The following is a 24,462-nucleotide window of genomic DNA, read 5'->3' as shown; positions in this document are numbered from 1 at the left end:
TAAGATAAAACAAGGTTTATGTGTCTTTCCATATTCTGCAAGGGGCACAAGATCGTTCCCACATCTCAGAAACAAGAATATACAATTACATAATTTACGTGTGCACTGAGTCACTTCAATTAGAGAGACTGCCAGTGGGGAACTGAGGACAAGACTTACAGATACAGAGCCAAGAACGCTAGCGATACCGTGACACGAGCTCGTTGCCCTTGGGGAGGTGTAATGGCATTAACAACTTCTGAACGCTGGGAAGCATGCATTCAAGATGTGCATTATTGAGCAGATAAGCTGTAGGGCAGGCAAATTCAGAAGTCTCTGCTGGTCTGAATTAAGAACTTGGATAAGTGAACATGAGGAACTATAAAAGACGAGAAAGGCCCTAAAAGCGGCACTAAAAATAGCGATCAGCATTGCTGCACTGCCTGCGTCCTCTGCGAGGATTCGGAGATGGACGGACACGGCAGGGAAGTGCCACAGCACGGCCCCGACGGGAGTGCAGGGCAGCAGGAGCCTTACCTGCGGGAACTCCACCCAGTGCAGACCTGGAGCTTCTCTTCACAGTGATAGTGCTCAGCTCTAAAGATCTGGTCCTAAAGTTTTATGGGATGCCACTTTTCTGTTTGTTCTGTTCTGAATATTTCAAGATTTCAATTTTTTTCCCATTGTGCCCTGAAAAGTTAACATTCTGAATGCTTTTATGAACCTCCGTGTTACAAAAAGGATCAGCTTAACCAAATGTTTCGTGCCTTTATGTTGGTCGAGGAATGCCCTGGGAGCGAGCCTTGTTTACCTTGCAAATGTCACAGATCTGTCCAAAAATCTTTTCTGGTCCTTGTTGCGCAAAATTATGAACCAACCTTTGCAAAGTTTAATTGTGTTTCGGTCTCATCTTGTCTTTCAGGAGGAATCTTTGAGTACGCAGATGGCCCCAATGCCCAGGTTATGAGTGCTGAAGAGCAAGCCTTTAGATTTTCTGCCAATATTATTAACAGAAATAGAACTTTGTTGCCTAACACAACATTAACCTATGACATTCAGAGGATACACTTCCACGACAGCTTTGAAGCAACTAAGAAAGGTAAGAGCATATCACACGTTACCAGATTTGTGGTCATTTGCTCAGCAAAAAACAATTGCATGGGTCGGCGTGCGACGCGGCAGCCCATTCCGTGCAGCCGCGTTCAGTGATCCGGGCCGCCAGTCCGCCAGGAGCTGACCTTCCGGAGCACGCGAACGCTCGCGAACAGGGACGCTTTTCCTCTGCAAACCTCACACAACTCCTCTGAGCGTTTGCTTCTCATCCTGAGCAAAGGTCCGCAGGCCATGCCTCTGATTGACTGTACCCCCAGCAATTCCTCGTGTGCAAATCCCCCTCTCTTCCTAACACACCAGCATGTTTTATTATCGGGTAACAGCCCATTTGAATCACTTGTGAGCGAAGCCCTGAAGGGGAGGACACAGCCCTCATGGCTGTTCCAACCGGGCAGGCTCTGCCCGTAGTCACATCGAGCAGCAGTTGCTCTCTGGAGCATCCTCAGTTAAGATCAACGGAAATGCAGCCCAAGTGCTGCTGAGGGCCGGTGAAAGGGGCCGTGTCAGGCCCCGGAGAACGTTTCATCCCTGCAGCCTCGGTTATCGGCCCCGCAAGTTGCTCAGTCCTTCCCCAGCACATCTGGGGGCTCAGCGTTAAATCAGCCCTGGCTGAAGAGCTGCCCAGAACACGAATGCACAGGCAGCTTTCTGAATGCAAATTCACGACGGAGAGGTATTTCCTCCGCATTGCTGGAGGCTCAACCGTCTCTAGCAGGCTGTGGCCGTCATTCCCCGACCTAGAAACTCACCCCGTGCCTCTCGCCATCGTCGGCCACACTCCTCTCCCTGCCTCCCGTCGTTACTGCAGCGTCCAGTACCCGTCCCGCCGGCAGTGCCCGGAGGCTTGTCCGTGCCAGCCCCGCTCCACGCTCCGGGCGAGGCTGAGGCGCTGCCGCTCGTGCAGTCCCCGGGCGAGGAGGTGCCCCGGGCTCTCCGCTCCACACGTTGTCCTTCCCTTCGCTGACCGCTCGCTCCCTTCCCTTTCCAGCCTGCGACCAGCTTGCTCTTGGGGTTGTAGCAATATTTGGACCTTCACAAGGCTCCTGTACCAACGCCGTCCAGTCTATTTGCAACGCGCTGGAGGTCCCCCACATCCAGCTTCGATGGAAGCACCATCCCCTGGATAACAAGGACACTTTCTATGTCAACCTGTACCCCGACTACGCCTCTCTGAGCCACGCCATTCTGGACCTGGTGCAGTATTTGAAATGGAGGTCAGCCACCGTGGTTTACGACGACAGCACGGGTAGGCACCGGAGCCGGGGGAATCGGGGAGGTTCTTCACCATGGTCCCATTTAGCACAGGAGCAGAGGGCCTCACGCAGAGCTGGCAGGGCACGGCCGCGGGCGGCGGGGGCCCCCGCCCCCGGGCCAGCGCTGCAGGAGGCCCCTGGGACTCTTCCTAAAGCATTTCTTCCATAAACTCTTTAAAAACCGGGTAACCGCGAGCACCACCGCAGCCAACAGCGCGTCGGGGGGATTAATTGTCCACCGGCGAAACCCGGCTCAGCTCTCTGCTGTCTGGCACTGCAGCGGCGTCTGCGCATGCAAAGGACTTGCTCCGGGGCTGCCATTTAGGATGCAGTTTCCCAGCTAAAAGCAAAAGCCGTTCAGGAAAGTTTATTGTTTCCTGGCTAATTCTATAAAACATAGCTGACAAAGTTTTTCACATAAAGAATACTGTTGACAGTGAAACAAAGCAAAGCACTGCACAGCGCTATAGATTTAAAAAAGCCCCAAAACAAAAGACGTATTGGGTATCCTGTCCAACCCAATTCCACAGAACCAAGTGGTTTCTTTAGGGGAGGGCTGATGAAAATGCAGCTTGACACTCCTGTTTTGCAAATGTGGGTCACAGTATGTTCCCTTCATGGCATATTCTAATGCACTTTTTCTACTATGCACAGGGACACGCTGCAGTCTCTGTTCCTCCTTGCACTAGGCTTCTTCCCGCAATGTTAGACCCAGTAACTCCTCCTCAGCTGCATCCAGCATAGCTTTGCACCTTGTGCACAGAACAGAAATGAATTCTAAGGGGAGCAGGAAAATTGCAAGTGCTGATTAAGGGACCATTACACACTCTGCTATTCACAGATCTAAGCAAATTTTGATTCTTTTCCTTTGCTGTTGTGCACGGTAAATACTGTAGATTTAAATTTATAGCTGGTTAGCACATTCTATCCTTTTCTATGGGCACATTTTCTTATGAAAATATGCCATGACCCCTGAGATGTCAGAGATTAGGACTCCTCCTAAGAAGTGCAGGGACCTGAGCTCTACTTTAGCTGGATGCAGGGCCAGTAGGGAAGTGCCAAGAAAAGCCATTCTGCCTGAGGAGAACCGTTCTCAAAATAGCGGGTTTTTTAAGTGATTTACAGATGACAGCTTTGCTTTGATATATCTTTAAGAATGTTCATTTGAGGGAAGGAGGGAGAGCTTGATTGCATTCCATTAAAAAAATCCAAAAGCAATAGTTTATCCTGACCCCGCCTGCATGGCAAAGGCAGACTTTCCCGTAATGCGGTGGGTTTGTCTCTGTGCAATGCCCGAAGGCCTTATACGGCTGCAAGAGCTCATCATGGCCCCGTCGCGGTACAATATCCGGCTGAAAATCCGCCAGCTCCCGCTGGACACCGATGACGCCAGGCCTCTGCTCAAGGAGATGAAGCGGGGCAGGGAATTTCGCATCATCTTCGACTGCAGCCACGTGATGGCGGCTCAGATCCTCAAGCAGGTGAGCTGGCGGGGGTGACGGGGACGAAGGGCGCCGGGGAGAGTCCTGCCCTGGGTCCATCGGGAGACGGGCAGACCTGCAGCTTTCTGGCAGCCTTCCACAGCTACGCTACACGTACAACGTGTAAATTTAGTTTTAGATCTAATGACGCAGTTTTTGAAACAAAGGGCCATCTTAGAAAAATGTGAATGTGGCACCATTAAGTACTGAGAAAACACCAAAGTCAAGATCACGCTGCAGCTCAACATTACCACCGAGAAACACCCCCTGCTCCCCAGTCACAAACATTCTGATATTTTCCTTTTTCAGCAGCGTTAGCTGAAACACAGATACACAGGTAGCAATAAAGGCGAGGAAATAAACCTGTCTACACTGTTTAGTCAAAACTTGCAATTTTCACTGAATTTAATTTTTTAAGGATGCTACTGGATTTCTGCAGAAAATGTAGCCATCATTAGAGAACGGGAAGTAGCAAAACGCAACTGTCCATAAGAGCAGACAAAACCGCTGTGGGAGGAGAAGGCGCGTCCAGCAGCTGTGCGCGCGGTGCGGCGCTGCGGCGGGCCGGCGGCTCCCGGCGCACCGCCGCGGCCGTTCCCGCGCCCGGCCTCCTGCCGCCCCGCGGCCCCAGCCGCCCGGAGCAGCCTCTGCTCTCTCTTCTGCCAACAGCAGATCAGGGAAAATTCTGCCCCGGGCCACTTCTGTCACTGCTCATTTAGCCTTCTACCGGCTTTTGATGCTTGCTGATTTTAAATATCTTTTTTCCCTTCCGTGCTGCTTCAGCCCCCAGGTTTGGGAATACATGAGCCTGCAGAGGGCATTGGCTCAAACGCTTCGTTTGGGCTTGATATCACCCGAGTTACGCCCATACGCATGTGTCTTGATGCAAGAAACCACAGATTTGGGCAGAACGGAGAGTGACTGCATTCTGTGCCCGTTTACGAGCGCTGTGTGTAATTCTTGGACTTCAAGCCAGATGTCAGTGATTTTCCATTGATTGGCCTCTTTTCTTTCTGCCTTAGTTCCTCCACTGGCATCTTTCACATACCAGAAGGTCTGAGGCTCACCTCCTCATATCTATGTGCCGTTACGGTTCAGGGTCAGCACGAGACAGAGGAAAATGCTCTCGCAAGGAACTCTAAAAAGCAGCCAGTAGAAGTGTTGCTCATATCAGCCAGCAAGAGACTACCAGATAGATTAAACGTGTCCCCTGAAGGGCTGCAAAAGCGAGCGCAGAGAAAGAGGCTTCTCTTGCAACCTGCTTGATGCAGAGTGAAGGAAAGCGCTCAGAGGAATGGGAAAGCCTAGGAGGGGTTATTAAACAAAGCAATATGAAGGACTCGTTGCCTCCTGCCTATTATTTTAACATGCTGGCTGTGTTTGGTGCTGTTCACTTATTACGCAGTTTATTATAGTTTATTGTGCCATCTGCTCTGCTCATCACTGCGAGTACAGAACGAGGGAAGACAGGAGAGGGGGGACTAGAGGGAAAGAGGTTTTCCTGAGTCCTTCTGGCTGTGTTTCTGTGCATGTGGCTTTTTTCAGGACTCAAACCAGGGATTTCTGTTTTGCAATATTATACAGTATACTTTTGCTCAGGAAAAAATATTAAATGTCTTCAGAGTTTGGGAAGATGTAGAAACCCGAATCACACGCTGGCTGGCTTCTCTGCCTATCTGTATGCATTATGGTTTAACCCTGCCACAGCTCGGAGCGGAGTCGACCCTCCTGTCTCAGTCACTCTTGGCATTCATATTTGCTGAAGGATTAGCACATTCAGAAACTTCGTTTTTTCCTAACTTTTCTCTCTGGAGTGAGGAATGCACATCTGCAGCAGCTGTCCTCACTTGTGAAACAGCTTTTGTCTTTTCCATAGGATGGACTAGAAAAACATGCCTCAAATGCTCTCCTTATGCTGCAATTTGGATGCTCAAAGTCAGAGCTGAGTAAACCCAAAAGTTTCTGCACAGACCAGAGCAGTTTTGCATTTGCTTTGCACTGCTGGAAGAACAACAGCACACAGAAAACCTGAGCCGTGAAGGCAGTAGGGAAAGAGGCCCCATATTTTGTTTGTCTGGAATTAATACTTCACGGGCCTGAATCCTCTCTGAAACACTAACAGTTATGTATTTTTATTATTCTTGTTACTTGCCCTTTGCAGCATTTTAGTAAATACATCAGTTAAATATACAAACATTTGACCTCTAGTGTTTCCTCTTAGCAGGCAAGACCTGCAGCTTTTTTACCGCACTGCCAGCCCTAATGCAGCACCGGTGACAAAAAAATTCTCCCATGGCTTGCACTCAGATTTCCAACACGTCCTGTTGTTTATAACTGTCAGTCTTTAGGCAACACAAAATGGCCAGACAGTTGCTGCCGTTATGGTAGCTCAGGCTAAGCGCACAGCCTCAAGGCTGTCCAGATCTTGCTCGCACTTTATTTAATGCAACACTCTCCCAAAAGACAGGAGGAGCACGGCCGTTCGCAGATAACCTGGGCAGTATTTTGAAACACGAGTAATCCATGAATCGTGACACAACAGCTTCCATGGCACCAAGGGGTACAAGTGAGAGTGCCACTTGTTTAGCAAGTCTGATTTTCTTGGAATGACAGAGATATCAAACTATTCCTTATTTTACCTTCTTGGACAAACAAATCATTTCAGAAAACTCTTAAAAGTGTTAAGCCTGTTCATAAGACCTTCCTACATTATCCAAGTTTTTCTGGCCTTGCTCATTTTTGGTCACTTTTTAATGATTTACATCTGTTCCCTAGATTCCCAGCTTCTCTCTTCTTCCTGGCAGCTGGTTTTGAACAGTTGCTGCACTCTGCACCGCACAGATGTGCCTGCCTTAACTTTAATGGAGCTCCCATTCTCCTCCTGGTGTTTGCTTGTATTTTATCCACCAGGTTTATCATTTATTGATTCCGCTGCAAATCCAGATGTATTCTGCACACAGACTGCAAATACACGGCACTTGTTTCTCATAGCAAGACTGGAATTTTTATCCTCCCCGAGATGAGTCAGCTATGGAATTACCACCTTGTGAATCAAAATCTCATACTTTTGCTTTCTCTCGACTGATTTTGCATCATCTCTTTGGCTACATCTGCACCACTGTCCCCGTGGCTGTGATCCTGACAGCGCACATTGGCCACATATCAGGACACGATTTCATGAGCTCCAGGTTTTGCACTCTGGTGTGCAGGTCAGGAGAGACCTACCACACAGCCCTGTACATCCACCACCTTGGGCAGGGGAGGAGGGGGACTGCAAGCACACAGCTGCATGGACACAGCTTCTATAGGGTATTCCAGGCCACAGAACACAGAATAAAGTCCCACTCTGGACTTACAATATATAAGCTCATAATCTGGATCCTTTCTTTTTCTCATGTTGTTTGACATCCTGCTTCTTTTCAAACTGTCACTTTCTTCCTTGGAGCCAAGTTCTGACATAGTAATTTTAGCAAAACCAAACAGAAAACCAAGGGAAGCAAGTATTTCCTAGGGGGACTTACAGCTCCTTTCCCATCAGTGGAGATTTTAAAGCACTCTTGCATGTGTTTACTCCAAAAAACATGCTTACAGAATCAGCCCCACAATCAAAACCACAGGTACGTCCTTCATTTGGAACAATTTCAAGGTGACCCTTTTCATAGAAACGTATTTCCATTCTGTGTGGTGAAGTCCTGGACAGAGTAATCCCCTCGAGGTCCCTTTGGACCCTAATGATTTTGTGATAAACCTCACAGAACAGCACATTTTTCCCATGCTCACCTACACAAATCCCGGCAATGTGCAAGAACCACCCCTTGTGCCAGGGCTGCGCCCACAGAGCTTCATCTGTCTGAGAGCTGGCCAGCACGGACACAATCTCCAAGGGCTGAGGGATGGGAGATGTCCTCGCTTCTCCCCATACCTTTACTGTCCCAGGAAGTATTTCTAAATCCAGTCCTACATGGTAATTAGACTCTTTTGGCTATTATACTCAGAAAGGATTGACACACAGACATTTCTATGCATGTGTTGTATGCAGGGATGCTGAGGGACATGAGGTGCAGAGCAACAGAAATACAAATATAAGAAATAAAAAACCTTTTATTCTAGCTTTTTAAGCCAGCACATAGTCTTGTAACCATAAGAACAGGCTGCTTTATTGGCATTCTGTGCAGGTTTGTGTAAGATTGCCTCTTGTTTGAGTAGGGAAATACAACCCCCCCCCCCATTTCAGTTATGCTTTGCTGCATGCACCAGATCAGCTGTTTAGTGGTTTATTTTGCACAGTTGTTATATTGTTGTATCTGCTCACACTAACCTCCTTTCCCTACTCTCCTTAAGGCCATGGCAATGGGAATGATGACAGAATACTACCACTTCATCTTCACCACTCTGGTAAAGTATCTAATCTGTGCAAACACCTTTCACACTCGCTGCTGAGCCTCAGTGGAAAACGCGGAGGTCCTTTAAAGAGCGGGAGGGCTGGCGGGGTGCCCTCCCTGTGTGCATGTGGCACGGCTGCAGGACGTTACGGTGGTGGGAAATGCAAGGGAGAAGGATGTCTATATTTCCCCTCTCAGTCATTTTGATTTCATTGCAACTATACAGACCCTGGAAGATGAACGTACCTGTGAATCTGCAGCCCAGTGCAAATACACCTGTGCATTTAAGCCCCAGGACCATCTCTACTGTGGTCAATAGTGCAACATTACAGGCTTATTTTGTGTGAGAAGAACTCAGCTTGAAATTAACTTCAGTCTCATTAACAGGGGCCAGCTCTTCTCTGATTCCAGGAGGCATTTTGGTTTGGGGTGTTTGGCATGCCACTTTTATTTCCATTCAGGATGCTACTGTCTAGTATTCTGCTGAATTTTGTGCGATTTTGAAAATCCAATTTTTCTTTTTGCCTTTAGGAAAGAAACAGACTAAACTAACCCTTAAAAACTGCAACATTTATTTTTCAAATGCAAAAGACATTTTAATTACCCCTGCTGCCATTATCTATTCCAGGCAGCTTTAAGCATTTCCCAGATAACCTCCTATTAATCAGCCCCAGCTGAGCCTAGAGTTCATTTCATGTGTAGGTACAGCCTGGAGGTGGAAAAAAAAAGAATTATAATAAATTAATAGATAAGCAATCACAATTAATGCCACTTTCCTGAAATAACAGTTATATCTTGGGAAAGATATTTTAATCTGTCATTCCTTAAGGCGATGTTTTCCTAGCTTGCAATGCATGTGCTTCAGCTTCTACAGTACTAGACCCATGGGGTGCTAATGAATTAGTCTATTATGTTATACTGAATGTTTCTAAAGGGTCCCTAGTCAATACTGAGTACAGCGTATCAACACTTGGCATGAAATGCTTCAACATTTTGCTAGGCAGCAAGAGTACAGTTCACTGCCTTCAACATGAAGGGCCTTATCTCAGGCTTTCCTAACAGAGAAGGAGAAACCCTTCTGAGTCGCTGTCTAACGTACGCACAGCTTTTACATACCATAAAGTCCCGATCAGTGACAACCCCCTTAAGATCGACACTTCTAGGGATTTCTCAGCCGCTTGTAAAAACGAGCCCTTACAAATACAGAAGTTTCCCTAATGCCTGCTGTCACTTCTGCTGCGAGTTACAGAAAGCCAGAAGCCAGCACGGCTGCGCCGAGCCACTGCCCGCGCCCTGAGCTGCCTTCGAAAGTACGCGTCCAGCCTGGCTGCTCCCGATTCGGTGCTCAGTTAAAACAGTTTTCCACTGGTGTTGATAATCAGGTATCTTGTTAAACTAAGCATACCTGAGATCCATGACGTTTTGAGTTCGTCAGCGTGATTTCTATTCAGATAGTGAGGTACACAGGTAACTGCCACCACCCTCAGAGCAGTGCTGGGGGCTCATCTGAGGCCGAGGCCATTACGCACGGTGCTGTACAAACACGGCCTCGACCTTGCCGCGCCGGCTGCGTGCACGAGCGCTCGCCGCACACCGACCCGCTGGCATCGGGAGCGGGGCTTCCACGCAGAGCTTTCCCCCGACGGCGCGCGGGCCATGCCCGGCTCCGGACTCCCGCTTTCGTAGCGTGTCCCAGCGTCCTAGCGCTGTGGATGCTACATCTGGTGAGGATCAAGTGTCAGCATCACCTCCCAGGAATGATCTCAAGCTGAGGGTTGTAACTGGGAGAGATGAGAGCGTATGTAAGAAGGGGGAAGGGCCTCACAGAAATGCTGAGAATAAAACTCCCAGAAAGGCAGTAGGCTGGAGGTGACAGTTAATCTGCAGCACAAAAAATAATGAATGAAGGGAAATGTAGATGAGGTGGAAAACAGACCCAGACGTTTCAGTTTGTAGATCATGGCTGCGCAGGAGCACAAACTGATAGGGCAGCTCTCCCCAAGCCCCAAACTTTCTGAAAATCACCTTGCATTCCTAATTATCCTCCAATTCCAGGAGATGATAAATCAAATAGCAGCTGAGAGTTAAACTGGAACCATCAAGGGAGCTAATGGGAACTTGGCTTCCCCGGGAACCCGGTGAAAGGCAGGGGCAGTGGGGAGCAGCCGGACGGGGAGGGCACCCACAATACGGGGAGGATCTGAAAGGTGGCCAGTGCTGGCAGTGTGACAGCAGTGCGAAGCAGACTGCGAGGCCTGGAGCTCTGCAGATTAAATTTGTCGCATGAAGCTACATCTTGAGGGGTTTTTTGCAACCAAATATTAATTCCCCACAGCTGTTTCCAGAAAACAAACTGAAATGTCTGACAAAAAGATATAAAAATCTGAAAGAACTGCCCCAGGGGTCAGGTACTGCCCGCTGCACATCCTGATATCCAGACGATACAAACATCTGTCTGAGCTTAGACAACTCTATTTGTCCTTAGTTACAATAAGTCATTTAAAAGTCAACATCATGGCTTGGTTTGCATGATGCCCTTTAACAAGACATGGAGACTTGCAATGTTTCAGGTGAAAAAAAAAAGACAATAAAAAAACCCCTGAACTGTTCTGTGGGTGTGATTAATGACTTAGTCCCTGGCCGCACCTGCAGATTAAAACACGGCATCCATCAACAGTGCACCTTGGGGGCGCAAAGTCAGAAGCCAGCGTTTAAGGAAAAGATCAAACCCCAAAACTTATTAAAGGAAAACAGCTGTAAGAATTCCCAGCTCTCCCACTGAAGTTGAAGCCTCGGTCGCCCACAGGTGCTGGTTTTGCTATGCTCTGCTCAGGGCGGTGCATTTTGGGGCGACTGCTCCTCCAGCTGCCCCGCCGGCCCCGGGGCGCGTGGCGCTCGGCCGCGTGCCGGGCGGCTGGCAGCATGGCTCTGCCTCCCAGGGCAGCGATGTGCGCCCAGCAATTCCCCTTGGTCCCTCTGCACCAGTGCGGGCCACAGCATACAGAACAGCAACAGCTACATGCTCTCATACTGTATTTAAACTTGGGGTTTTTAATCTTTCATGAGAGCAATGCATACAGTTGCCATATTCATCGCCATCCTTCTATCACAGTGACAGTGATGTTGCCTTTCCACTTGCCCACATTTTTACTACCAGTGAACACTTGCAGAAACTGTTCAGGATAACATCTGACTATATATGCCCCATTAAACAAACAGCTCGTAGCTCCCCTGGGTCAGCTGCTCTGGGTTTTGCTGAGCAGAACAGCTGTGGGATGCTCTTGGCGTGCAGTCCAACCCGAAACTACTCCGACTAGTCACGAGGCTTCGAGTTCCAGACCTCCCGAACCTGAAGGTAACATTTAATGTGTGACGGAGCCAAAAGATGCATTAAAGAAGTGCACAGGCCTCCAAATGCCCTCTTCCTTGCCGCCTGCCAAGTGATGGCTGGTGGGCTGGCTGCCAGCAGAGCTGAGGACTGCCTGGCTGGCATTTTTTTTGAATTGTATACAGGGCACACTCATTCACTTGCAGACTGTGTAGGCTGGTCGTAATGTCAAGAAATGAGTCTTAGTTCCTCTTTGATAGCAGTCTGCAAATTGACATTCCAAATTTGGAGTTATTCTGTCATCTGCAGCACCTTGTGGGCTTCAGCACTCAGAGCAAATTCTCCCCAGAAAAGCCCTAGGGAGCTTCACATACACGAGCTCTGCTTCCCCCGCCAGTGGTTGCAAGCCTCATTTTTCACGGTTTCAGATAGCTGGGAGCTTTGGAGATGGGACTGAATGGTTCAGCCCCAGGGAGCACATGGGGAATGGAGAATACCACCAGAGAGTCACTGCCCCTGGCCAAGGCTTTCAGCTCATGCCCTGATACTTGCACAGTTCAGGCACACTGTCATCATTGCTATTACTATTACTGTTGCTGCCATTATTAATTGCCTCACCCCCAGCACGTGAAACGGCACTTCCCAGGCAATGATAAAGCTGTCCTGCCGCCAGAAGCGGCCCGGCCCCGGGCACTGCTGCCACCCTTGCCAGACGGGGTTAGGACCGCCCCGATCAGCGGTCGCTGCCGCAGACAGCCGGGCGGCTGCAGGCCGTGCCGTTAAGGGATCAGCCCAGAGGTTCAGAGGGATCAGTTCCCGACTCCTCTGCAGCGATCCCAAGCTGATCCTAACCATTTCATCTCCTACAGAGCTCCCAATCCTGCTTTTCTCCCCACAATTTGCTTGTCTGTTTTATTTAGACAGTGAGCTCTCGCGCAGGGGCTTCTCTTTGCTGGGTGCAGGTGAACTCACACGTACGACACCCTAATTCCACCAACACGTAAAAATCCTGTCTTTTGGCGAGTAATGATTGCTGGCCATAGAGAGGACAAGTCACCAAATTCATTAGGGCACTGTGCTCATTGCCGCCTCCCATGGGCTCTGCCTCCTCCAACTCCATACACAGATACATACTGACACAGAAAAGATGAACAAAACAAAGCTAAACAAAATGTTTAAACTGGTTTCTCTTTTTTAAGGATCTTTATGCATTAGACCTAGAACCATATCGCTACTCTGGAGTGAACCTGACTGGCTTCCGGATCCTCAACGTGGAGAACCCGCACGTGGCCTCCATCGTCGAGAAGTGGTCCATGGAGCGGCTGCAGTCAGCGCCCAAGGCAGAGCTGGGCCTGCTGGACGGCGTCATGATGGTATGAGAAATTTAAACAAAGCATAGGCGAAGTCTGGGAACTAAACCAGTCTGGGAGGGATGGCAGTAACATTCAGTAAGACCTAAGCAAATGCTGTATCTATCAGTTCTTGCACTAGTAACAGCTAATCTCTGGCACCCTTCCCAGTGTGGTTAGTTGCACACTTTGGTAACTGTCCTTAAAATGCAGCGAGCTCTTCTGGTGAAACCCCTGCACGGTACTGCCTTATTTGCACCGTCCTTTTGCAAACCCGACTGCAGAGAGACTGTCACTTTGGGGAGACAACGCTGTCATCTTAAGCATGCAGCCAGCTCTCAGGGCTCCTCCACTCCCCTCTCTTCTTCCCAGTAAAAAGCTGACCCCAGGACCTGCAAAATTCAAAGCTTTCAGCTCCAGAAAGGGGCAAGCTGGGGAATGCCAAGCACAGCGGGGAAGTGCCCTGGCTATTTTGTGCTGGGAACAAGAGGAGAGGGAGCTGCAATCAGCTGGATATAGTGCTCTGTGCTAAAGTGCAGCAGGATTTGTCTGCACTCGCCTGATGTGCAGATGTAGCGAGTGCTCACTGACCTGCAAAGGTACCAGCTCTAAGTGCCACAAACTCCATGTACCCGGTCTGGAAAGGGAATTTGCTCTTCCACCAGTCTGGTTTCCAGGGCAGGGTAGGGTGATCGCTCTGCAAGTCTCCACTCAAGCGCAGGGAACAGCGTGGGGGAGAAGGAGCGCTCACGTCCCACGAGATGAGCCAGCTGCATGGTTCCCCGCAGCCTTGATTTCCCCACGCAGTTGCTAAAAGGTGCTAAATGCCCCAGCTCCCAGGGACTAGGAGCACAGCGCATGGCTAGGCTGGGCCAGGCAATTCATTAAGACTGAGTTAGGGAAAAACAGCCAAATCCGTGTCCAAAAATGGACTTTGCTGCAGTTTTGATGACTCCTTTCAGGGTCTGATGGCAGCTCCACTCTGCTGAGTTTCTGCTCTGAAGGCAGAGCACCTGCTCGCCCATCTGCCTTCCCGCGAGGCTGTGTCCGACCCCCGCAGTTGCTGGCTGCCTTCCTCCTTCCTTCCCTTCGCACTGCCAGACCCCTACCCCAAAGCAGCCTCCCAGACCTCCAACTTGAAACAGCTCCTTCACGTCCCCCCCTGTCCCTTGCCTCCCTTAGAGCAGAGCCCCCTCGTTCGCTCTCAGCCTGCCCCACAGCGCTGCCCCATTACAGCGGCGTGCTGCCTGCCACACCGCCCCCCGCGTCCCCGGCTCCTCGCCCGCTCTTTGCCACGCACCTCCCCGGGGCATCCTGCCCTTCACGGCGGTTTGCACGGTACCCAACCCAGCGGCGCCCCGACCCAGCGAGGCGTTGCAGTACGTAATTCACCACGAAGGTGCTCACACGTACGGCGCGCCCTTCGCCCCCGGCCAGCGAATCCACCTCCTGTCCGTAACGCTACGAATTCGAGCCCCCGGCGCGAGGTCGGGTGCCTGCTCTTCACGCTCGGGCGTGAAGGGAAGGACGGTCGTGGGGACGGCTGCCAGTGCTGCAGGATTTTCTCTACGGCCACGTTCTGCTGGATATTTGCCCTGCTGTTTGCTGTGTTATTTTGTTTGACTGTGTTGCTGCTGTACTCACATCTGTTTTCTAGTGTTCTTGAAAGCCAGCAAATAATGTATTTTCATTAGCAGGACTTACTACATCAGGGGTGAAAAATAAATCCAATTCTGTTGGTCAGTGTTTGGAGGTGAGAGGGGGCACCGCAAATTGAATCTAAAACTATCACATTATATGGCAGGGGCAGGGAAGTGTGTGTGGGGGGGATTTCTCTCCAGTTCAGATCACTGAAATGCAGAAAGGTGTTGCAAATTTGTGATGTTCTGATTTCAGTGAAAGCCTGGGTCATTTTGGAAAATACAGTCTGCCCATGGACAAGTCATCTGATTTTTCTCATTTCTCCATGTATAAAGTAGTCTGGATAACATTTTCTCCTGTTAGTTTTTTTTACGTTCCTTAGAAAAAATGGACTACATACGAAAATCCTATTATTATATTCTACGTATAGAAAAGCAACTTTCTTTGTTTGACAGCACTGTAGTGAATGCATCAGAAATACCCAGAATAGCTGCACACAGACAGATGACATTTTCACAATCTATGATTTTAAGCGAGAACGGTGATCTTTGAGTCCAAAGAGCACGTAACAGAAAAACGCTTGTGTTCATTAGGCTTTGCCATGTGCAGAGGTACATGTTTTGAGAACTTGCTTTGCATGAGAGGTCAGCCTAGGGGTTCAGAACCACCTCATCTTGTGTAGAGGCGAATGTGTTCCTGGCAACTCCTCGAGATGCCGGTGACCACCCTACGGTCCCACCTCGTGCCTGCAGAGTCCAGCGGGCCGGAGGCGCCCGCCGGCTGTGCCAGGGAGCTGCTCGCAGAGCAGGAGCCTGGTCCTGCGGCAGGGCCGGGTCCTGCTGGTGCAGAAAGCTCTTGCCTTTGCAGAGCTATTTGCAGATTTAGACACCAAGCAGGTGAGGAACTAGGAAGGACCAGGACAGAGAAACCGTCATGTCTGTTAGCTGCCGGGCAGGCTGGTGATTCAGAGGGGGAAATCTTGCAGCTCCTCTAGACACGCGTTAAGACTCCGCGATGCCTTGCTGTGGAACTGCTACCAACACAAATGCTGTTCCCCTTTATTTTAGACAGACGCTGCCCTGTTGTACGACGCAGTTCACATCGTCTCGGTGTGCTACCAGCGAGCCCCTCAGATGACCGTTAACTCCCTGCAGTGCCATCGGCACAAAGCCTGGAGGTTTGGTGGCCGCTTCATGAATTTCATAAAAGAGGTAAAGGCATGATTTGCAACCATAATTGCTTCCCACTAATGCAAAACTTCCACAGCAGGAGCAGTGCAGCTGCTCAAAGCACAGGTACGGCGGCACATGGCAGAGTTCTGCAGTTACGGGATTATAAAAATCCTCCCCTGCTGGGGTCAGTGCAAATGGATGGAAGCACAGACATACATCAGACTGCTGACTTTACCCAGAAGGGAAAAATTCTGTGTGGGAGAAGAAAGCAAAGATGGTAGCATATCAGCAGGCACTACTTTACATGAAATAGTCTAAAAATTAACCTTAAATTTTCAGGGTTGAACAAAGCCGTGAGGAAGCTCTGCTGACTTTGAAGTTCCCTGAGAGGGAATTCATCTGGCATGTTGGAGTAGCTCAGGGTCACATTTTGACTTGGGACCCAAGAAGCCCAGATTTCTTTTCCTCGTTTCCTGCTCAGACCACTGCATGATCCAGTCTCCTTCTCCTCCCAAAACCATGACAGAGAAGCAATGTTTGGGTGCACAGGGTTTCACTGAGGACCCTTCAGGGAATTATATCACTTGTGTATACGAGCAAGTATCTAGGCTAGGTTTGGGGACTGCTTATTTAATTGTAATGGTGTGTTACTTTGGCTAAAGAAAAGATGGCTCTTGAGGGCTTAATATCTTTTAAGTATTAGCTATTAAAAGCACCTACCCTCTGTAAAAAAGCCAGCGCTGAGCTTCTGCACCATCCACACCCTGTCTTTGCCTTCCAGATAACATCAGTGCAGGCACAGCAAAACATCCAAAACATGCTAAATTCCTCCGTGCTGAGACTTGCCCTTGCCGCCTCGTGCGTCAGGAGCAGTTGGACCACTCTCTTTACAAGACCATTTCCTAGCAGAGCAATAGCCATTTGCCTTTGACAGGAACATTTGCTGGGGGCCACAAGAGGCCTTCGGTGCAGCTAAACCCCGGTGGCAAAGCTGGCCGCGCTGCACAGCTGTGCCCGTGTGCCGACGGAGGCCTTGGCGGAGCGGTGGGGATAGCAAGAAGGGAGCCAGGGGAGCAAGGAGGCAGCTTCATTCGCTCTCTGCTCTGAGTCACTGTGATTTTCCTCTGTTCAGCCCACATAACTGTTTGTTTGCATCTGGCAAAAGCATGCGAACAGGCGCAAACCACAGGTGTTCATGAGCAATAGCTTACCAAGGGGCTGCAGCAGAGGGAAGCTGCAGCAAGGGGTGGCCAGGAGCTCTGCCCAGAGTCGCCTCGCGTGCACACCCTGCACTCACCCCCATGTCTGCAAAAAAGGAGGGGGAAAATGGAAGCTAGAGCTGCAGGAAGATATTACAAACCCCACCAGAGATCTTTGTGATGAAAAAGCCCTGTTTACCCTGAGGCCTTTTTAAACTTGTCTGCCTGTGGAAATTATGAAAGCAGCTGCAGTATGGTATACAAGAGGAGGCTGCGTTGAAACAGCTGGCCATAAAACCCCCTAAAGTTTTTAAACATAAAAGAGTAGAAGTACATTGTTAATTGTTATTAGGGTTTGAGCTGCAGCATCATCTACAGACCCCAGCCGGGCCAGCGCAGCGAGAGCACGCCTGCGCCAGGTGCCTCCAAGCTGCCCGGGCTGCAAGCCCTCGGGGAGCAGAAAGGAAGAATTGTTCCCACTGCAGCAAGAGCATGAACTTTTTTCTTAATAGGCCCCGAAGATTGTATCTTTTCTCCCTCTGCCTCTCTCTCTCTCTCTCCTTTTTCGTGTTTTGTTCCCTTCTGCAGAAAGCTGCTCCAGCTGGCTGCCAAAAGACAGTGTAAATAATTTGTTTGGTTGGCTCCTTTTGCAAATTACCCTGAGCCTCACACTCGAGCGCCTGCCTGTTGTTTCCCTCGCTGGCACGGTGTCAGCTGGTTGCAGGGATAAGCCTCCTCCCCACTGCAATCAGCACACGCAGTAATTGCTCCCTCTAAACTCCGGTAGAGACCGAGCAGCAGCAGCAGGGAGGGAGGCTGCAGCGCGGCCGCCGCTCCCCGGCCCCATGCGCGGGTAGCGGGCGCCCGGCGGGGAGGTGCCGCGCTCAGCACGCGCTGCGCCGCTTCCCGCGGGCGCGTTAAACACGCCGCGGCTTCCGCGCTCCCGGGGCGCTCCGCGGCCCACGGGCCACCGCCTGCACGCCCAAATTAGCAAAGCGAGCGCAGCCTTCCCCACAGCGCTGGGGTGGCAGGGCTGAGGGCGCTGTCGTTATTCCTTGGGAATTAATGAGGAAGAGCCAGAGGAGCGTATTTGCAGGGAAATATGCCAGCCGTTCCCCAGGAGGATACATGATGCCGCCTTCCCCACGCTGGGATGCGTTAAGCTCCCCTGCCCGTAGAGGAAACACGTTCCCAGGGAAGGAAGGACCCGCCGCGTCTGAGCCGCTCGGCAGAAAGAGCCCGAAACCGAACTGTCTATTGCCGAAACAGGGCTGTGAAGTAGTAACTGCTGTCGACAGCCGAGCACTATTGCAGGAGTATCCTACGGTCACAAAGTACCTCGAGGAGGGGTCACAGCACATCCCACAGTGACCCGCAGCAGAGCAGGCATCATACACCATGCTGTCACTTAGCACCTCTTTGCTACCACTGCTAGCGCCTCGTGTTTGGGGTCTTCTCACCTCCCAAATCGGACAGGTGAATTCTGGTCTGGTGTGCAGAATACACACTGGGAGGGAAATGGAGTCATGGAATAACTTTGGCTGGAAAGGAGCTCTGGAGGCCTTTACTCCAACAGCCTGCTCCAAGCAGGACTAGCTCCCAAGTTAGGCCAGGTTGCTCAGGACCTTGGCTAGTCAAGCTCTGAAAATCTCCAAAAATGCACTTTGATATCATCTCTGGGACCTGCCCCAGGGCTTAAGCTGAACTGCCGTAAACTGGACAAGGAGCGCTGACCCACCACTGTCCTACCTGTATTCCCATGCCTGCTCTAGAGTGACGGAGCCTGTCAGCAGGGACAAAGTCTTCACTTCCTAGACTCTCATGCTCCACTTCCCATCTGAAATAAGGGAGGGAAGTATTCAGCACTTTTTAGCTTCCATGTGCCTTGGAAGCACCAGCAAGTTCATGCAAATAAGGGTTCTTTATTTATGGGGTTGACTGGAATTGTCCCAAACCCAGGCTCCCCACTGCCCAGCACTTCTCAGCACTACAAGGATAAATGCCGCGCACAAGGATGCCATGATAAATGCAGGTAGTTTTCTACTGAGTCATCATGTCCTGAACAGCTGTTGAACACAAAAGGTGCTAACAAAAATTGTGGCAAGGACTTTAAGAGACTTATGAAAATCTCCAGCTCAGTCTGCAGTCTGAGCAGTGATGGAGATGGTTATTAATTAATCCTGCTCTTTAGGGAGAAACTACCAGTGCAAGGACTAAGTAAAAGAGAGTCTTGTACAGCAGAAGGCAAAAGATTATTTATGATACCAAGTAACAGCCCTGCTATTTTTTCTCCCTTTCACAGGCCCAGTGGGAAGGATTAACTGGACGGATTGTCTTTAACAAAACTAGTGGTTTACGGACAGATTTTGATTTGGACATCATCAGCCTCAAAGAAGATGGGCTTGAAAAGGTAGGCAGAGTTTGTCTTACGAGAGCTATGGGCTACCCTACCTTTGAAAGATCTGCTCAGGCAACAGAGAAAATGGTTGGTAGCCTTACTGTTTCCATGTTTTCTGTGTTATATATAAAAGGATATTTACTTTGTGGGATTTCTCAGATCCTTTTCCATGCCTCATCTGTGACTCACTAGCCCTGAAGCACTGTGTGTGGGATTAGTTCCCAGTTGCATAAGTGCTTGTGGCACTTTGCTGGGATATGGCAGAAGAGCGGAGGCAGAATAAACTTTCTGAGCAGCCCTTAACATCTCCTTGCCCAGGCAGAAGATGGAAGGAATAAAACCTGTCCCACCCTCCATCCTGCTGCACTTGCTTGCAAAATGCTGGTATTTTCCCAAGGAGGCAGCAGCTCGTGAAAGCATCAGCTTGGTGTGACTTCCTTGAGTAAAAATTGCTGAAGGCTTGGAAATGGTACCAGCTTATTACAGCCTAGATTTTAGAGGAGGAGACAGTGCGTATCTTTGTTTAATTTTTTTCTGTGTTATTGAAGGAGCAGTAAGAGGACCTGCTTGGGCCTGTGCTGGCCTGTCTGGCCGCAGGGTTTTGTCCAGCGGCCGCTGTTCGCAGCCATCCAGAGCAGCCGTGGTGGTGCAGAGAGCGCAGGCTCCCTTCCTCCTAATTAGTGCAGCTCTCCCCTGGGCACAGAACTGCAATGCTGATGTGCAAATTTGATTCTCAGGTGTTCATGGGGTTTTCATTTCCTTTTCTTCAATTACTTTTCAAAAAAAAAAAAGCAATATGCAAACCATTGAAGCTGCTAAAATACCATTTTCAAGGGGGGATCAATTAATTATATAGACAAAATAGAGCAGCAAGTGGCCTAAAACGAAGAGCGGACTGCGCAGTGCACAGCTTACGCCAACCGTCACCAATTCACGGGTGCTCTGCTCTAATCCGCCGCCAGGCAGTGCCGGCCGAGGCCAGGAAGCACTCTGAGGAGCTGATGCCTCCCTGGGGTAATTCTGGGTCCGCAGGCTGCTATCGAGTGTCTCGCCTGCAGCTTTACAGGAAAAAGCTGGCTACTGGGGAGCAATTCCCCTTCCAGAGCAGAGCTGCTTCAGACACTCGCACGGTGCCTCGCTGGCAGCTGCGGACGGAGCGCCGAGTCCTGCCGGCGCTGGGCATGCAGAGAGGCTTCGCGCACGGCAGCAAGTGCCAGCTGGGAACGCAGAGAGGGAGTTTTCAACCAGGCGCGCAGCAAGCAGCCCGAGAGGCACGCACGACTTCCCCGGGGAAGGCCGGGGAATTAATGACGCAGCGCTCGGGGGCAGCCTCCGCCGGGCTCCCCGGCTCGGAGCGCTGCGGCTCCCGGGGCCGAGCGCCTCCCCTGCCCCAGCCCGCTTTCTCGCCGCTTGTTTTTCCTTCTCTTTAAAATAAATTGCTGCCATGCTTTCACACCACAGTGGTAGCTCTTTGCCTCGTGTAAAAAATCTCAAGGTCACCACTGCACTCTCCTAGTGGATTCATTTTGGTGTGAAACGCAGAATAAAGAAAATGTTACTTCAAAAAAACCCAGCGACCTTCAGTCTCAGCTGCAGCCCGGCAGAGCTCTGCGCAGGGACGCGGTGGCGACGGGGCAGAGCGAAGCCCTGGTGAAAAGCTGCCTTTTCACCAGAATGGAGTAGGAAATGAGCTCTGCAGCTTCATTTTTTTCTTCAAACTATTGAAAAATAAAATTTTCCACTTAACATTTAACAGGAAATATTGAGACACTTAAAATATTCCCAAGCCAAGAAAAGAAAAAGTTGTATTATTCCATTTGGATTTTTGACAGCTCTAAAGTAGTAATCACCAAAAATGTTCAGAGTCTAAACTGCATCAAAATCACCCTGTCATGCAAAATTCTTCAATTTTGAAAAAACAGCATTTACCAAAGACTGAAAGTCTCCTAGACAAGAAGAGATGGATCCAGTGCTTTTTTGATACATGGAAAAGAAAATGATAGCTCAGAACATTAGCGCTTGAGGAAGAGGCCGAGATCGATAAAGCCAAACCGGAGAGTGGAAAAGCTTGCTCTGCCGATGAGGTTTTCCTGAGCGTATCCGGCTGTCCCGTGCCTGCGGCGCCCAGTGCTGCTAGCGCCGGCAAAGTCTCTTCTCTGAGCAGTGCCTCCAATGGGGACACTGATTTGCAACACTAAATTGACGGGAAATTCACACCTGAATTTCTACCCCCCCCCCCCCCGACAGCTACTCGCCTTCAGAAATCCCACAGAAACTCCCCCGCGCCGGTTTGGAGCACAGCGCACCGACGGCGAGAGCTGTGTGCGGGTAAAATACTAGAAAAATGTGGCAAGTATTTGGACACCGTATGAATCTAATGTTTATGTACAACCACAGCACCTATCTGTCAAACTAACACTCTTCAAGTGTGCTGCAGACTGGCACTAGCTGTATTTATTACTAGTGTGTGTCACATAAAGCCCGGGGGAAGCCGCCAAACCTTGATGCATATTCTGTGCAGTCATTCAGCTTTTGTGCTTGATCTCCATCAATTCAGAGATTTCACAATTCCCACTATTATTTTTTAAAAAGCTTCTTGCCAACTCTAGAGGGATTTTAAAGTATCGATGTCAAATCTCTGTTGATACTAGGTTTCTGTCAATAGCTAATCTGAAATAACAAAATGCCAAACTACAAACAAATCCCACGCGGATCCTGCATTATGTATAATAGCTTGTGTTTGTTGAGCTTCAGGATTGAACTCCTGATCCTTATAGCTCCTGGATGTTCCAGGGATTACAGCAGTATTAACCAAACATAATTACATGTAGTTTGACTATCTGACTCACACACTTAATGCACTTTTTTTCTTTTTCTTTCCTTTTTCAATATTTAAAACTGATTGAGTCAGTCTTAAGTTCCATGTATTTCATTTTCTTAAAGCAACTTAGCTGCAGCACTAGTAGAGGTCTCTTAGATTCCTGCTTCTTTTTTTCCATGCATAGTAATAATCTTTTGACATTGCAGCTGTGCTGTGACTGAAGGGAGACAAGGAGAATTGCCTGATTTACCTGAAATATTTAGAGCCTTTCACAAAGTTCATGGAAACTCTTTCAGAATTTATGAATTTTTTTTGCCAGGCAGCATTCCTCATTACAAAGTCTCTTTTTGGGGATGCAGTAAAACCAAGTCCTCTCCTTGGACTGCTGAAGAGGTTGGAGTATCTTAAAAATAAGAATAAATAAAATATTGGAAGCTCCTGTCTCCCCGGCGTGTTTGAGCTGTCTGCTGCAGGTTTCTCTCTCACTTACCTCTCCCAGTAGGAACCCCGAGATGGACGATCTCTTCCCATCTCCCCGCGGGTATGTGTTTTTCTCGCTGCCAGGCCGGCCGCATGGCCACCCTGCTCCGTTCGTTGGCAGCAATCCCATATCCCCGCAGCTTTCGGGGCGTGTTACCTCCCTGTCGCCGGGCGCTAGCCAGTGCTGCCTCCAAAGACTTCTCTTAAATAGAAACATGTTTTGCTATTTCTGGGTCAGTAGATCTCTTCAAAGTCTAAAAATGCATTAAAATTGACAGCCTGGGAAAAAAAGAGCACCTCGAAGAGATGCGGAGCGGAGCCGATGCGCCCGTGCCCGAGCAGTCTTCGCCCCCGATGGTTCTGCTCGGGAGAGGCACCGCTGCCTCCCGGTAGATGACTTCAATGTGCCTCTAAGCGGGACAAGCACAGCAGAGGCAACTGCCCCGTCGCAGGGAGGGAAAGCACAGCAGCTCCCCGCTCGCCGCGCCTGCGGGCGCTCTGCCTTTCCCGGGCGCCGCCGCGCAGGGGGAGTCCTGCACCCGCCTGGCCTCCGCCAGGGACCGGACGGAGGTGTTTCTGCTCTGGACAGAGCAAACCAAGAGTTCAGTCAATAGTGCCCTACACCGCAGCCCAGAGCGCACTTGATCACGTCTGCTGGAGATGCTGGGGCCGAGGCCCTTTGAGGGGAACGCGTTATAAAAGCGAGTCTGTGCCTTTGTGCAGAAAATAGAAATGGTCCATATCAGCGATTTGCAAAGCTGCTCAAATTGTTTTTAATTCTTCCCATCAAAACAAAAGAATTAAAATGAAAGAAAACGGCCTCATAGTTTTGCTTGTTTACTTTGTTCTGTTTTGCTCTTGCCCAGAGTTGACTCTTCAGCACATTTCGATTGTGTGTACTCCACAAAACCACTGCAAATTGTTCATTCAGCTCCTAAATGGTAGTTATCGTGGTCTTCTTCAATGCACCTGTATCCTTCTAAAGGCAGCATAAGGGTTGGGTATTATACACGTGCAGGTGGAGTGACCTGCAACTGAAGGGTTAATGCAAATCTTCTATTCAGCTGATACAAGATGATAATTTCAGCTTTGCTTCCATTTTCTACAGATGAGGGAAGCTACTCCATTTTTTCCAGACCAGTAGGATGCTGAGAGCGACTGAATAACGTGAGCTAGGTGTTGATTCATTTGCTTGCTTGCTTCTTCCAGGTTGGAGTGTGGAGCCCTTCGGACGGCTTGAATATCACGGAAATCTCCAAGGGACGAGGGCCAAATGTCACCGACTCGCTGAGCAACAGATCTCTAATCGTCACCACTGTCCTGGTAGGAGACTGCAGGCCTCTCTTTTCCATCTACGTGTAAATCTCTGGGACATGCAATCCCCCTGACAACTCGCAGCACGCCACTCCCGACTTGCCAGTCCCTCAGAAAGCCGCACGAGGGCACGGAGAGCCCCGGGTGCAGAGCTGGGCTCCTGCTCTCCGCTCTGCCCACACCTGGCCTGGGTGACCTGGTGTGGCACCCGCTGTGGCCGCCCCCAGCAAAGGCGGCCGGCCCGCTGGGGCTGGCAGGCGCCGGTGGGCATGCAGCTCGCTCCCGGGGCTGCTGCCTGTCCCTGCTGCCCATCTGGTACCCCCGCTGCAGGGGCTTGACCGGCTCTCCCGTTTCCCCTTGCTCGCTGCGCGCGTTGAAGGTTGCGGCAGGTTGTCTATGCTGAGCTCCAAAAAAGCTCTTAAATCGCCCAGGGCCTTCAGCATGCAGGTGTCTGGCTCGTCAGCAGCGGCGGGCATCGTCAGCTGGTCAGCATCTCTACCTCAGACAGAAATACCCTTGCTGCAGGAGCAAATACTAAGAACAGCCAGAGAC

The 24,462-nt window shown here is 50.0% G+C and overlaps 1 protein-coding gene across 1 annotated transcript in view; it reads left to right on the top strand.

The window, feature by feature from the left end:
* Positions 1 to 24,462, top strand: part of GRIK3 (glutamate ionotropic receptor kainate type subunit 3) — a 122,696-nt gene that overhangs the window by 61,747 nt on the left and 36,487 nt on the right. Inside the window, exons 2-9 of the mRNA XM_062594334.1 lie at positions 902 to 1,078; positions 2,081 to 2,338; positions 3,645 to 3,826; positions 8,168 to 8,221; positions 12,736 to 12,909; positions 15,594 to 15,737; positions 19,200 to 19,307; positions 23,806 to 23,919. Of these exons, the coding sequence (XP_062450318.1) occupies positions 902 to 1,078; positions 2,081 to 2,338; positions 3,645 to 3,826; positions 8,168 to 8,221; positions 12,736 to 12,909; positions 15,594 to 15,737; positions 19,200 to 19,307; positions 23,806 to 23,919 (1,211 nt within the window). The remainder of the gene's footprint in view (positions 1 to 901; positions 1,079 to 2,080; positions 2,339 to 3,644; positions 3,827 to 8,167; positions 8,222 to 12,735; positions 12,910 to 15,593; positions 15,738 to 19,199; positions 19,308 to 23,805; positions 23,920 to 24,462) is intronic.

Source organism: Rhea pennata, chromosome 23, assembly GCF_028389875.1.
Source record: "Rhea pennata isolate bPtePen1 chromosome 23, bPtePen1.pri, whole genome shotgun sequence".
NCBI lineage: Eukaryota > Metazoa > Chordata > Aves > Rheiformes > Rheidae > Rhea > Rhea pennata.
This window is presented reverse-complemented; position numbering and strand designations above follow the sequence as displayed.